General features: G+C 38.7%; 1 protein-coding gene and 1 pseudogene across 5 annotated transcripts in view; one reads left to right on the forward strand and one right to left on the reverse strand.

The window, feature by feature from the left end:
* The first annotated feature begins 554 nt into the window (after positions 1 to 554).
* ZMYM4 (zinc finger MYM-type containing 4) overlaps positions 555 to 15,904 on the forward strand; it is a 148,926-nt gene continuing 133,576 nt past the window's right edge. For 2 of the 5 annotated variants that reach the window (XM_045476662.1, XM_045476660.1), the window contains exon 1: positions 582 to 961. Coding sequence is in view for 2 of the 5 variants with exons in the window: in XM_045476660.1 (XP_045332616.1) it covers positions 923 to 961 (39 nt within the window). In the remaining 3 variants the exon portion in view is untranslated. Of the gene's footprint in view, positions 962 to 1,096; positions 1,156 to 15,904 lie in introns of those variants that run through there. The other 3 variants (XM_045476661.1, XM_045476667.1, XM_045476663.1) reach the window with 3 other exon arrangements.
* LOC123597591 lies at positions 6,358 to 7,777 on the reverse strand (annotated as a pseudogene).

A 15,904-nucleotide genomic window follows, 5' to 3' on the forward strand; every position in this document is an offset into this window, starting at 1 on the left:
GATGCTTTCTGAGATCCTTCTCGATTTAGATATTCTAAGGACAAATTACTATAGAGGAAATTATCTCCAGTTGTTGGTTCGGTCTTCAAAATCACTAAAGGATCTAATTTTGAGGTTAGGCTGTCAGAGTTGGCCCTTAATAGTCTATGCTCTGGGCTTCAGATCTGGCTGTCTAAAGGAAGGAAAGCTGGGTCTCTTTGGGATGACTGGCTTGTTTCCTCATTGGTTGGGATTCTTCATGTTCAGAGGTCCACTGGGAACTTCAGTTCACCATCATTTCCCCTATACAATGGTATCTCCGCAGTCAGGTGTAAGATGGTGATCTGGACCCCTCACTGACATTTCACCCAACTCTCCAGACAGTCCTTTCATTAATTTCTTTCATTCCTCCTTCATCACTGCATCATGGTCCCTTTAAGGCAGCAGCCATAGTTGAGTGGTGGGAGCAGCTGCTGGCAGCAAAGAGACTTGCAGGATTTGGCCTACCCTTGGCCACTCACAGCGCACGCTCAGGACCGGGGGCTTGGTGGGAAAGGAAGGAGGGGCTTAAGGTGCGCCTGCGCAACTGGGGCGCGCGCAAGGGGCTGGTTTGGTGATCCCTTTAAGAAACCGCAGGCGGAGGAATTTCTCTGAGAGAAAATAATCCTACTCACGGGGCCCCTTGGAGGCCATTAACCCCCCGAGTCCCGGCCCCCCCTTTTCCCGGGCAGGCCCTACCGCCCACGCGCGCACCCGTGGGATCTCAGGATCTCAGACCCGGCGCGCGGCATCCGCCCCCTCCCCACTCTCAGCGCCGGGCCCGGTTGGGTCCGGGGAAGCTGCCGCGAGGCGGCCGTGCCTGCAGTGTGGGCGGGGGCCGGGGGCCCGAGAGGTTCCGCCGCCACCGCGCCGGGAGCCGCAGCGGTTCCGAGCGGGGCCCAACATGGCGGAGAGAGAGGTGGAGTCCGGCCCCCGAAAGAGGGTAGGTGAGGTGAGGCAGAACTCGGGCGGCGGGCGGCGGGCGGCGGGGGGCGGGGCGGGAGCCGCGTCCCGGGGCCGGGAATGGGCCAAGCGCAGGCTCGTGGAGGGGTCGCGGAGGCCCCGTTGGAGAGAGGCTGCGGGCAGGACTGAGGCAACCTTGGGTCTGGAGCGTGCTGGAGAGTGGTCCTTCGGCAGGTGGGACAAAGATTTGCTGCTGGTTAGGAGGGGGAGGGGCGGGGGGTTGTTTGCTTTTTTTATTTTTCCTGCATTGGGGGTGGCTTATCTGGGCCAGGGGAGGGAAGGTGTCAGATTGTTAAGTGCATCTTTAGTAAATCAGAGTCTAGAAGTTTAACTGGGGAGAGGTCAGGTGGGGGTGGTGGTGGCGGGAATAAGTCGTGGACGGGTCTCAAGAGGAATAACCTGGAGGGTTCTTCAGTAACACCGTCGCGAATTCATGCTCCTGCCTCCTTTCCCCTCCCCCCCCCCCCATAACCGTTATCAAGACTAAGGTGGAGGTGGTGCTCTTACCTGTGAAGAAGTGGGGTCGTTGGCATGTCCTGATTTAGGAGAAAGATTTTGGCAACTCTAAATGTCATGTTCTAGTCTAGCCTCTTTACCAACAATTAGGAACGTGGAAGAGTATGACAAGTTTTGTCATAACAGGAATGCACCCAACCAACCTGCAGAGGTGAAGCCAGTTCTGCATAGGAGTTGTTGAGTGCTTTTAAAGTTTGTCTTGAAACTTTTATTTAATTCTGAATGTTTTTTTTTCAGACGGAGAACGATACTGTACTATCGATTGAGCAATATTTTTCAGATTTTTTTTTTTTTTTTTTTTTTTTTACTTCCTACCCCCGCCCCTTAGCATGTTGAGCAGTAAGTTTCTTATCAGGAATCTTGCTTTTGGGAATGATCACAAAATGATCAAATTAGTGTTAAGTCAATTACGTAAAAAATTACTAGATTTTTACTGATAGTGCCTTTTTTGATTTAGCAGAGTTAGCAATCTCTTGATGATATTAGGGATAGTCATTTGAGTGCTTACTATGTGTCTGGCATTGTGCTTTTTAGGAAGAATTTACCTTTCCATTAGCTGTGTAAAACCCGTTTTGCAGGTGAGGAAATATAGGCTTATAGAGAAATATAGAGAGGTTAAGTAATTAAGATCAGATAGCTATTTAAGAGGTTGAGTTTGGATTTGAATTCAGGTTTGTCCCAACTACAGTACTTGTGTAGGTTGCCAATCTATGTTTCTTTCCTTAAAAGCTTAAATTATAAATAGGCAAAGAAGTGTCGAATAGTTTTTTTCCAACAATTTATTAGGAAATATTTTCAACTACACAGCAAAATTGAAAAATTTTACAGGTGGTGTTCATATACCCACTACTTAGATTGTTCTATTGACATTTTACTGGTTTTATTACATATTTATTCATCTATTTAGTCCTTTATCCTTATATCAGCTATTTTAATGCATTTCATTGTCGTATTTGGAGTAATTACAATTTAATGTTGACAGTCTTAGGTTTATAAAAGTTTAGCTCTTCATGCAATAATTAGTCATAGCTAGAGAACAAGTTAAGCTGTATAATGATAGTGTACCAAGTAGTACATTTAATATAAATATTGGGTATAGAATGCATGTCTTGAAATCTTAAATTACTCTTCCAGTTGTGAGTCAGTTTTAAAGTCGATCCTCATATTTGAGTGAAGGCAGATGGCATGTGATCCACCATTAAAATATATAGGGTAAATTACTTTAGTTGTGTAATGTTCTTTCAAGGAGATTGCTGAATCCAGTTGCTATTATTGCTGTTGTCATTCACCTTATAAGATAGAATGTTCTAGAAAAACATCTGCGTGCTTTGGTAACAATTTCAACTGGATTTTAAATACTTCTTGCTCTTCTAATATGCTTAAACGGTGCTGCATTGGTGGTAATCTAAATTATTATTTTTTAATATGTAATATATGTAGCGCTTCCACAGGTTTTACCATTATTTTACCAATTTCATTGTGGAGGAAGGTTACATTCATTATTTTTTAGATTCCATAATCCATTTTAAAGTTGTTATTTAATTTTTTTTTTTTTTTTTTTTTTTAAGTAATCTCTACACCCAATGTGGGGCTCAAAATCACGGCCCTTGAGATCAAGAGTCACATGCTCTACCGACTGAGCCGGCCAGGTGCCCATCCATTTTGTTTTGATATCAAAACAAAATGTTCAGTAGGGTTATCCCGAACTGTACACATGGTATATGCACTTTTTTTTTTTTCACTCACTTTTTGGTGTATGCTAAACTCCATATGGATTCCATATGTATAGTCTAAACAGGTTAGTGAGGACTATGTGCAAAAGTACAAGATCTTTTTAAATAATTTGGTTGTTTGCTTTGAGGTAGCTAAAAGAAATTGCACAGGCCTAAGTAATAAATTTAGGTTATTTCATCTCAAATTGCATTGATATGACATGGTATTATATTTATGATACTGCTTTGACTTTTATAATCCTGAGTCACAAGTTGTTGAGCACCTATGTTAGTTGATGTACCTCATGCTATGCATTATGCTATGGTATTTATGATCAGCTAGAATAATACATTCTGGCTCTCCTGCTAAATTGCCAACTCCTTTAGAGGAGAGACCATTGTACATCATTTTGCATCTCCAACACCTAAGACTTCCACATAATAGAACTCAAAAGACTTGGTTTTTGGTAAGAAAGTTCAGTTGTTATAGTAGAGTGTGTATGGCATGGGTACCAAGTTATCTGTTTTGTAATTTTGGAAGCTTTTGTAAATGTTTCATACCATCTTTATACTCAGTAATTCTCTCCTATGGATCCAGATTTAGGGATCTTCTGATTGTTCGGGATTTTGGTTAGATGGAAGAGTGTAAACAACCTTAAGTTTTGTGTAGGCCTGCCTGGTGTCTTTTATGCTTGTGGGCAATTAGAACAATAGGTATTCATTAGATAAGGTTGATTCGATTGTATTCTGACTATATTGGAATGCCAGTCTCTCAATTTGTGAACTTGGGGAAGCTGAGTATGTGGGTGTGTCGGCACTATATCCATCTATCATCTGTGCTAAGAACAAGTTCACATGATGGCCAGTATTACATGCACACTCTTTCTCATTTTAAAGTTAGGATATTTTTGAGATAATGTTTATGAATTTTTTTTAAGATGGCAAAATTTTTATTTTCTTAAATAAGTTTTAAAATTCATTAGGTAGGTTTGTTGTAAATAGTGGAATTATTTTATATGTCGCTATTATAGTAAACCTATGAAGCAGGCAATCTAAATCTGGTGGCCATATTTTTTTTGTGAAATCCCTGTATATATTTTTTTTATGTTTATCTTTGAAGGAGAGAGAGATGGAGTGTGAGTGGGGGAGGGGCAGAGAGAGAGGGAGACAGAATCAGAAGCAGGCTCCAGGCTCTGAGCTGTCAGCACAGAGCCCGTCGCAGGGGTTGCGGGGCTTGAACTCACAAGCCGCGATCATGACCTGAGCTGAAGTCGGATGTTCAACTGACTGAGCCACCCAGGTGCCCCCCTGTATCTTTTCAGAGTTTACATACAGAATGATGATTTTTGTAAACGTATATGTTATTAAGTGGTCTAGTAAGTTGTATCCGTTCTTAAACTTCTCTGTATATTAAATTTGGGACATATATGTTTGGTATACTTAAAGATAAACATATGTAGAAGTAGTGTGCTTCAATTTTTGTAAAAACTGACCATTTTCCCCTCCCTACATACATGTGTATATATGTATGAGCTTGGAGAAAGTTGTGGAGGATACATTTCAGGCTACATGTTACCGTTGATTATCTTCAAGGGTTTGAGATAAGGGAAAGGGAGAATAGGGGAAGATTTTTGCAAAATGGAAAATACTCATGGTATAATATTAAGTGAAAATGTAGACTGTAAAATGTTATCCATATTATTATTGTAAATATGTAAACACTGAACATGCGTATAGACAAGGAATAGAAAATAATATGAACAAATGAAAACATTGATTTTATCACGTGATGGGATTATGGAGTTTTGTTTTGGATTTCTGTTACTTTAATATTTTATTAAATATTTGCAATAATTGCAAAAGGTTGATCCTTCTTAGTTCCTTGATGAACTTTTTATCTTTTGTCTTTTTGCTAAATGTTTTACTTAAAAGCACAAAAGCATGATGTCACAGGAGAGCCTGGTGGCTCAGTCAGTTACGCGTCTGACTTTGGTTCAAGTCATGAACTCCCAGTTTGTGGGTTTGAGCCCCATGTTGGGCTCTTTGCTCTCAGGACGGCGCATGCTTTGGATTCTCTGTTTCCTTCCATCTCTGCCCCTTTTCCCGCTTGCACTTGCTTGCTTGCTCTCTTTGTCAAAGATAAATAAACATTAAAAGAAAAAAATCACAGCGGTACGTATTATTAAAAATATTTGCAGTTCACGTGTCTAGAATGTAAAGCATCTGCTTGAAGAATGCATTGGTTCTGTATAGAGAGCATTTGAAAAGCCCAATCTAGTGAATTGTTTTCACAGTGCCCATGTTATAAGTAGCAGAGGTTTCTAGAAATAACACTTGATATTTATAGACGTTTAAGTTCTAGTCATTATTCTGATTATTTTATATGTAATATATCCTCCAGTCCTTATCAATTCCAATTCCATAAACAGTGGTCACTGTTACTGTCCCATTTTATAAATGAAGAAACTGGGGCAAAGAGGAGTTTTTTGTTTTCTGGGGTTTTTTTTGCTCAGGGTCCTAATATAATAAGTTAAACCAGTATCAAGTACTATGTGAAAAATTATACTGTTTGATAAAGTTTAGGTTAGAATTTATTATAACAACATGTAAGAGTTAATATGTCTACTAATTAAATGTAATATATGTAACATAGAATACATGTATATAATAATATGTGTAAAATGGTCTAGGTCCCGAATTCATTATGTGGAATTTTTGATGATTAAAATCAATTGAATTATATTTAAATTGATGTATAAACTACTTCTCAGGAAGCATCGAAATACATTCCAGTTTGAGGTAACCTTAAAACATATCTTCACAACTCACAAGTTTATTTTTAATAAAGTAGACGCTAAATATTTTAAAACTATGATATATTTTAAAGTTTGTGCTTCCTTTGAATATGGACTTATTTTCTTATTTGTTAAAGACAGTATAAGGAGATAAATGTAAAATTGCAATTTCTATGGTATTTAGTGGATATTTTTGAATTCTACATTAGATCAACCACTCTTTAAAGAAGAATAACATTTCCTTTAAATATTCTGATCATTTTACTGTGCATTAACTGTGTAATTATTTTAGTAAAGGAAAGAGAAAGAGCATTATAGTATTAGGTTGAACTATATGAAATTGCTAATATTTGACCATTTGACTTACAAAAACACATTTTTTTTTTTTTCAAACAACGAATAATCACTTTATTAAAAAGGTTGATTTAAGCATCTACAATGGTGACTTCAACCTCACCGCCTGGCTTAATACTGATGGAAGTAATCTTAATCTGCTTTAATAATCTCAGAAGCACTGTGTGCAAATCAGTGAGTCGCTTGTGGATCCTCATCTGAAAACAGACACAAGTCTTTTTTTTTTTTTTTTTTTTTTTTTAATGTTTATTTATTTTTGAGAGAGACAGAGACAGAATGTGAGTGGGTTAGGGGCAGAGAAAGAGGGAGACACAGAAGCAGAAGCAGGCTCCAGGCTCTGAGCTGTCAGCACAGAGCCCGACATGGGGCTCGAACTCATGAACTGTGAGATCATGACCTGAGCCGAAGTTGGATGCTCAACTGACTGAGCCACCCAGGCGCCTCCAGACACAAGTCTTAGAACCTTTACTACAAAGAGTTTTTCTTGTAGTGATTCTCAGGGTCTTGGTAGGCATCCGAACTTGTCCTTTCTCTTTTAGATTCTTTTCCTTTGCACCTCTAATCAAGTCAGCACATACCTTCTCCAAAGATTTTACATTGCAGCTGGTTAGAGTGATTCTGATTCAGTGAATTGCCACTTCTGGTTCCACGTGTCTTCCTGGTGTCTTGAAAAGCCATGGCTGTGGCGTGGCTTCCTGACTGACTTGTTCTTGGGCAGAAGTGAGCAGTGGTGAGTCAGGAACAGGAGCTGGGTGCCTGGAGCTCTGTTGTAGCTGTGACCATGTCTTTCTCAAAGAGCCAAAAATGCATTTTCATATGCCTCAATCTAATAGAGCATGGGCTTCTCAAAGTCACGTTATGGTACAATCTCTGGTGTTGAGCAATATTGGGATAATAACACCCACACACATTTATACTTAGGGAATATGCATAGTGGTATTTTAATTTCATTGTTATTATTTTTCTGGCCTCCTGGAAGCTTAAGTTATCTACCTTCCTTGACCAAAGATAGTACCTGAGCAACCCTTTTCTATCGAACATGGACTACCCAATACTCTTGGAGGCCAAGGATCATATGTGTTTATCTTTCTTTACATCTCCCAACGTGTTGGTTTAAGATGTTTTAAGTTACATATATATACACACACACATACATATATATGCATATATGTATACACACATATATGTATATATACACACATATATATATGCCGTCACATGCATACTGCACATTTACAGGCAAAAAAAAAACCAAAACAAAAAACCAAACAAAAAACAAAAACAAAACCCTTTTATTCTGTTTCATAATTTGATATTAATATAGAATATAAAATATAGATTGGTACAATGAAACCCCATATTCCTATTACTCAGCTTTGACAACTGAACAGTTATCAACATTTTGCTATTCCTGTGTCATCCAACTTTTTTTTTTAATGTGTATTTTTGAGAGAGAGAAAGCATAAATGGGGGAAGAGCAGAGAGGGGGACAGAGGGTCTCATGAACCGTGAGATCATGACCTGAGCTGAAGTTGGTTGCTAAACTGACTGAGCCACCCATGTGCCCCTGCCTCTTTTTTTATTGAGATAATTTTATTTAATTTTTATTAAATTTTAAAAAATTATTTATTTTTAATATTTTAATTTTTCAAGTTTATTCATTTTGAGAGAGAGCAGGGTAGGGGCAGAGAAAGAGGGGAGAGAGAGAATCCCAAGCAGGCTCTACACTGTCAGTGCAGAGCCCTGTGTTGGGCTTAAACCCATGAACTGTGAGATCATGACCTGAGCTGAAATCAAGAGTCAGATGCTTAACTGACTGAGCCACCCAGGTGCCCTAGTTGAAATATTTTTAAAGAAATCTCGAGAATCACATCATTTAATCTATACATACTTACGTATGCATATTTAATAAGTAAGAATTAAAAAAAAATGAAACAACTCCAATACTACCATACCTAGTAAAGTTAAGAGTTCCTTAATCCAGTCTGTTCAGATTTCTTTGATTCTCTAAATGTTTTCTTCTAGTTGGTTTGTTTTTAAATCACTATCCATATAAGATTTACCATTTGATTTGGTTTATCTGCCTCTTAAATTTCTCTTAACTTCAACCATCTTCCTCCCTACTGTATACACCCTGAACTTTTCCCCATGCTATTTCTTTGTTGTAAAAACTAGGTCATTTGTTCAGGAGAATTTCCCACATTCTGGATTTGGCTGCTTGAATTCTTGTGGTGTCTTAACATGTTCAATTACCCTTCATATTTCCCACAAATTAGTAGTTACATATGGAGCAGTAGTTCTCAACTTTGGCTGAAACTTGAGAATTACCTGGAGAGCTTTTAAATATCCTGATTCTCAGGTTACATCTCAGATGAATTAAATCAGAATTCATGGGTGGATTCTAGGCATCAATATTTTTAAAAATTTTCCCAAGTGATTCAGTCTGTAGCCAGAATTGAGAACTTGAATTGGTAGAGCTTTATTAGATTTAGATTCAGTTTTTTTGGAAAGAAAAATTCATAGAGTAATTATATAATTTATTTCCAATAAGTTTTAGAAATAAAGGGTGTGCTGTTTTATAATTATAGTGGGACAATAGCCATAAACAGGGAGTATCCTGGACAAATTAGGATATATAATCACCCTGTTAGATGGTTACATCATTCTAGGAGGCATCTAAATGGTTGTCACACTTTAGTGATACTAATATTGATCCGTTTACATTCTTTCTGTCAGTGGAGTCCAAACATGACAACTTCTTAACCTTTCACCTAATGAATTTATCAGCCATAGATGATTGTTGTCTAGATCCATGATTTCCTTTGAGGAATGATTTTTTTTTTAAATCATTTCTTCTGTATTTATTCACTGGAATTTTTCCATAAAGAATTCCTTCATTGGTTGAATTCCTTCAACCAACAATTTGATTATTACTCACCAAATAACCATTATTTGGTTACCTTATAATATTTATACAGGAAAAGCACAGAGTAAATGCTTATTTTTTTTCCCCTTTATTTGCCAACTTTCAGAAGAATGAATTGATGTCCCTACAAATCCTAAAGGTGAGACTTGGGAGGTGATATCATTATGAACACATGGATTTTTAATATATTTGATATATTTAAATTTACTGTGGTCAGTATTCTTTTTGATGTTTAAATTTGGTATATATTTTATTAATGGCTATTTGTAACAGTATCCTAAGGCTGCCATAACAAATTATTACCAACTTGGTGGCTTAAAATGGCAGAAATTTTATTCTCTCTCAGTTCTGGAGGCTAGATGTCTGAAGTCAGAGTGTCAGCAAGGCCATGTTCTCTTTGAAGACTCTAGGGAAGAATCCTTTCTCACTTCCAGCTTTTGGAAGAATTCTGGAAGCTTCTGGTGGATTGATTTGTGTTCCTTGATTTGTGGCAGTATAACTCCAGTCCACCTCCCTCTTCACCTGTCATTCTCTCTGTGTGTTCTGTCTTTTCTAAGGATACTCTTTATTGGATTTAGGGTCCATCCTAACCCAGGATGATCTCATTTCAAGATCTTTACCTTAATTACATATGCAAAAACCTGTTCTGCTCACTATCTGAGGTTCTGGGTGCACATATATTTTAGGGGTCACAATTCAAGTCACTACAGTCCCCCCCTTGTCCTTCAAGACCATCCCATATGCAACTTAACCATCCAATATGCAAAATACATTCATCCCTATCTCAACATTCCCCAAAGTTTCAACCCATTACAACATGAATTCTTAAGACTTAATAAATCTCTTCTAAATATCGTTAGCTCAGACCAGCCAAATCTCAGCATCTAAATCATCTGCATGAGGTATGAGTGTGATTCCATCTGGGGTAAAATTCCTCTTTGTCTGTGGCCCTGCGAAACCAGAAAACAAATGTTTTGCTTCTAACATACAATTGTGAGACAGACATAGGGTAGATATTCCCATTCCAAAAGGAAGGAAATGGAAGGAATAAAGGGATCACTTGCCCCAGTCAAGTTCAAAACCCAGCAGGACCAGTTTTCTTAGATTTCAAGGCCTGAGAATAATTCTCTGTGGCTTGATCCCCTGCCCTCTGGGTTTATGGAGACACTGTAGACTCTTGCTTTGAGCCTACTTCTCTGGTTTCCACTTCTGTGTACCTTTCTTTTTCTTGAAGGGTAGCACAAGTTCACACATGAGTAGCTTTACTAGCTTTTTCTTGACCATAGAATTCCAGAAGTCAGACAGCTTTTTAAAATTTTTGTCTAGTTTCTGTTCTTTGAAGTATAGGCTGGCAGTGTTTTTGTTGGTATAATATGTTCACAAGCCTTGTGAGTCTTCTCTGTGTGTAAAGGGGATCCACACAATTAGACAAGAAGGTTCTTCATAAATCTTTGATAACCCCATTTGTATTCCTGACTTAAATTGAGGTGATAGATTGGACCCATGAGTCATATATCTGATATCTTCAGCTAGTGGTTGTCCAGCCATACCCTTGGCCCTTTCTTTAGAGAGCACATTTTTATAATAGTGAATTCCCTAATTTTAGTATCCTCTGCCATCTGGATGGGCTGAGAATCTCCCAGACCATCAAGAGTTACTTCCTTTTTGCTTAATATTTTCTCAGTTTATCTCTTTTCCCTCATTTTTTACTCTTAGCAACAAGAAGAAACCAGGTTGCGCTTTCAGTGCTTTGCTTAGAGATCTCCTTAGTAAATAAATAAGTTCATCACTTCCAAGTTGTGCCTTCTATCCAATAGTAGAACACAATTCAGTCAAGTTTTCTCCTATTTTATAACAAAGATCACTTTCTAGTTCCCAATAACATATTCTTCATTTCCTTTTGAGATCTCACCAGAAGCACCTTTAACATTCATATTTTCCCCAACATTTTGTTTATGGTGTACCTATTCTTTAAGATGTTATAAGCTTTTTCTTCTCTGTTCCTCACTTTCTTCTGAACCTTCACCAGAACTGCCTTTATTTTATTTTTTTATTTTTATTTTTTATAATTTATTGTTTAATTTACATCCAAGTTAGTTACCATATGGTGCAACAATGATTTCAGGAGTAGGTGCCTTTTTGCCCCTTACTCATTTAGACCATCCCCCCTCCCACAACCACTCCAGCAACCCTCTGTCCTCTGTATTTAAGAGTCTTTTATATTTTGTCCCCCTCTGTGTTTTTATATTATTTTGCTTTCCTTCCCTTATGTTCATCTGTTTTGTCTCTTAAATTACTCATATGAGTGAAGTCATATGGTATTTGTCTTTCTCTAATTTCTCTTACCATAATACCCTACAGTTCCATCCACGTAGTTGCAAATGGCAAGATTTCATTCTTTTTGATTGCTGAGTAATACTCCATTGTGTGTATATATGTTCTCCACATCTTTATCCATTCATCAGTTGATGGACATTTGGGCTCTTTTCATACTTTGGCTGTTGTCGATAGTGCTCCTATAAACATTGGAGTGCATGTGCCCCTTTGAAACAGCACACCTGTATCCCTTGAATACACCTGGTAGTGCAATTGCTGGGTCATAGAGTAGTTCTATTTTTAATTTTTTGAGGAACCTCCATACTGTTTTCTAGAGTGACTGCACCAATTGCATTCCCACCAGCAGTGCAAAAGAGATAGTCTTTGTCTGCATCCTCGCCAGCACCTGTTGTTGCCTGAGTTGTTGACGTTAGCCATTCTGAAAGGTATGAGGTGGTGTCTCGTGGTTTTGATAGAAAAAACTTTTGTATCCATGTTTGTACCAACCATCTCTTGAAGGTAATCTAGATTTTTTTTTCTATCATGCTTCTTAAAATTCATCCAGCATCTGTCCGTTATCCAATTCCAAAACTGTTTGCACGTATTTAAATATTTATTACAGCAACATACCACTTTGCTATACTAAAATATATAGAAGTTTCCTAGGTTTGCCGTAAGAAATCACCACAAACTTGGTGGCTTAAAACAACAAATTTAGGGGCGCCTGGGTGGCGCAGTCGGTTAAGCGTCCGACTTCAGCTCAGGTCACGATCTCGTGGTCCGTGAGTTCGAGCCCCGCGTCAGGCTCTGGGCTGATGGCTCAGAGCCTGGAGCCTGTTTCCGATTCTGTGTCTCCCCCTCTCTTTCTGCCCCTTCCCCGTTCATGCTCTGTCTCTCTCTGTCCCAAAAATAAATAAACGTTAAAAAAAAAATTAAAAAAAAACCAAAAACAACAAATTTATTCTCTTATACTTCTGGAGGCTAGAAGTCCAAAATCAAGGGGTCAGCAGGGCCATCCTCTCTCTGAAGGCTCTAGAGAAGAACCTTCTCTTTGTCTCTTCCTGCTTCTGGTGGCCTTAGGTATTCCTTAATTTGTGGCAGCATTAACTCCTCTCTTTACCTCTGCCTTCACATGGCCTTCTTTCTGTGTTTCTGTCTCTTTTAAGGACAGTCTTCATTGGATTTACGGCCCATCCTAATTCAGGGTCATTTCATTTCAAGATCCTTATACTAATTACATCTGCAAAGGTTATTCCAGAAAGCTCACATTCTGAATATCTGGGAGGACATATCTTTGGGGGCCACAGTTCAGCCTGCAGCAAGGTCTTTAAGGTTTGCATCTCAATGCTTTTAAAAAAATTATTATATTAAAAGTTACCTTAAATTTTTATTAGAAGTGTATATTTGAATGGCATTAAGTACATTTTAATAGTGTTGTGCAACTATTACCATTGTCTTTTTCATGCCAGACAGAAGACTGTACACATTAAGGAATAACTCCCCATTGCAGTTCCTTCCAGTCTTTGTTATGCTTTAATTTACTTTATGTCTCAATGAATTTGCCTATCCTGAATATTTCTTGTAAGCAGAATCATACAGTATTTGACCTTTGATGTCTGGCTTATTTCATTCAGCATAATATATCAGAGCTTCATTCTATTTTATGGCTGAATAATAATCTTATTTGTATGTATATAACACATTTGTCCATTCATCTGTTGATGGACACAAATTTTTGTCTTTTGGCTGTTGTGAAAAATGCTGTTATAAATAGTGCTGTACAATATCTGTTTGAGTCTGTGTTTTCACTTCTTTGGGGTATATGCCTAGAAATGGATTTGTTGGGACAAATAGAAATTTTATGTTTTATCTTTTTTGAGGAATCACCAAACTTTTCCACAGAGGTGCACTAGCAATGCAAGAGGATTCTGATTTCTCCTGTCCTCTCCAACATTTGTTCTGTTCTCCTCCTCCTCCTTTTTCTTCTTCTTCTTCTTCTTTTTTTTTTTTTTTTTGATAAAGCTGTCCTAGTGGATGTGAAGCAGTATCTTGTGGTTTGGATTTGAGTTCTTTTTTTTATAAATTAATTTTTAATGTTTATTTGTTTTTGAGAGAGAGAGAGACAGAGTGTGAGCTGGGGAAGGGGCAGAGAGAGGGAGACACAGAATCTGAAGCAGGCTCCAGGCTCTGAGCTGTCTGCACATAGCCCAACGCGGGGCTCGAACCCATGAACCTTGAGATCATGATCTGAGCCAAAGTCGGACACTTAATCGACTGAGCCACCCAGGCGCCCCTTGAATTCTTTTGAGAGGGCGAGAGCACGCGTGAGAGCAGGGGAGGGGTAGAGGAAGAGGGAGAGAGAGAATCTTAAGCAGGCTTGATGCCCAGTACAGAGCCTGACATGACTTGGGGCTCCATCTCTCCTGAGCTGAAATCAAGAGTCAGATGCTTAACCGACTGAGCAACCCAGGTGCCCCTTGATTGATATTTTTTTTAATGACTAATGATGTTGAGTATCTGTTCTTGTGTTTTTTGGCCATTTGTCGATCTTCCTTGGAGAAATGTGTGTTTAAATCCTTAGCCCATTTTTAATTGGGTAGTTTGTCTTTTTGTTGTTGAGTTGTAGGAGTTCTGCATACTGGATGTTAAACTGATCAGATACGTGATTTGGAAATATATTCTCTCATTCTGGGGGTTTTCTTCTCATTCTTGATAGTGTCCCTTGATCCACAAAAGTTGTCAGTTTTGATGAGGTCTAATTTATGTTTTCCTTTTGTAGCTTGTGCTTTTGTTGTCATATTTAAGAAATCATTGCCAAATCTAAGATCATATAGTTTTTCCCATATGTTTTCTTCTAAGAGTTTTGTAGTTTATCTCTTTTTTTAAATAAAGTCCGTTGTTTTTTTTAACGTTTATTTATTTTTGAGAGAGATGGAGAGAGAGAGAGGGAGGGAGAGAGGGAGAGAGGGAGAGAGAGAATCCAAGCAGGCTCCTTGCTCCACGCAGAGACTGATAGAGGGCCTCTATCTCATAACAGCGAGGATAGGACCTGAGCCAAAATCAAGAGTCAGATGCTTAGTCGACTAAGCCACCCAGGCACTCCTAGTTTACCTCTTTAAATTAGGTCTTTAATTAATTTTAAGTTAGTTTTTGTTTGTGGCATAAGGTATGTGTACAATTTTGTTCTTTTGCATGTGGATATCTAGTTTTTTCCAGCACCATATTTGAAGTCTGTTCTTTTCCCATTGAATGATCTTGGCACCCTTGTCCAAAATCATTTGGCCTTTGTATTAATCAGTTTGGGCTGCTGTAACAAAATACCATAGTTTGGATGATTTACACCACAGAAATTTATTTCTCACAGTTCTGGAGGCTGGAAAGTCTAAGATCAAAGAGCTGGCAAGGTAGATTTCATTCTGAGGCCTCTTCACTTGGCTTGTTGGCAGCTGCCATCTTTGCTTTGTGTCCCCATGATCTCTTTGTGTGTTCTGAGACAGAGTGAGCAAGCTCCCTGGTCTCTTTTTAGAAGGGCACTAATCTCATCATGAGAGCCCTACCCTCATGACCTCCTCTAATCCTAGTTACCTACCAAGGGTCCCATCTTTAAATATCATAACATTGGTGTTTCAGTCTTCAAAATGTATATTTTGGGGACACACCTACTCAGTATATAAACATATATGTAAGGGCTTATTTCTGGATTCTCAATTTTGTTCCATTGGTCTATGTATCGCCTTGTGATGGTACTACACTTTTGATTACTGTAGCTTTGTAGAAGTTTGAAGTTGGAAAGTGTGAGTCCTCTAACTTTGTTTTTACTTTCCTTTTTTTTTTTTTTTTTTTTTAACGTTTTTTATTTATTTTTGAGACAGGGGGAGACAGAGCATGAACAGGGGAGGGTCAGAGAGAGGGAGACACAGAATCCGAAGCGGGCTCCAGGCTCTGAGCTGTCAGCACAAAGCCCAACGCGGGGCTCAAACTCACAGACTGCGAGATCATGACCTGAGCCGAAGTCGGCCGCTCAACCGACTGAGCCACCCAGGCACCCCTGTTTTTACTTTTCAAGATTGTTTTGGGGCACCTGGGTGGCTCAGTTGGTTAAGTGTCCAATTCTTGATTTTGGCTCAGATAATGATCTTGTGGTTTATGAGTTCAGGCCCCATGTTGGGTTCTGTGCTGACAGCTTGGAGTCTGCTTGGGATTCTCTCCCTCTCTCTCTGCATCCCACCCTCCCCCTCCCGCCCAGGTAAACAAACAAACAAACAAACAAACAAAAGATTGTTTTTGGCTATTTGGCATCCCTT

Source organism: Leopardus geoffroyi, chromosome C1 (assembly GCF_018350155.1).
Source record: "Leopardus geoffroyi isolate Oge1 chromosome C1, O.geoffroyi_Oge1_pat1.0, whole genome shotgun sequence".
Lineage (NCBI taxonomy): Eukaryota > Metazoa > Chordata > Mammalia > Carnivora > Felidae > Leopardus > Leopardus geoffroyi.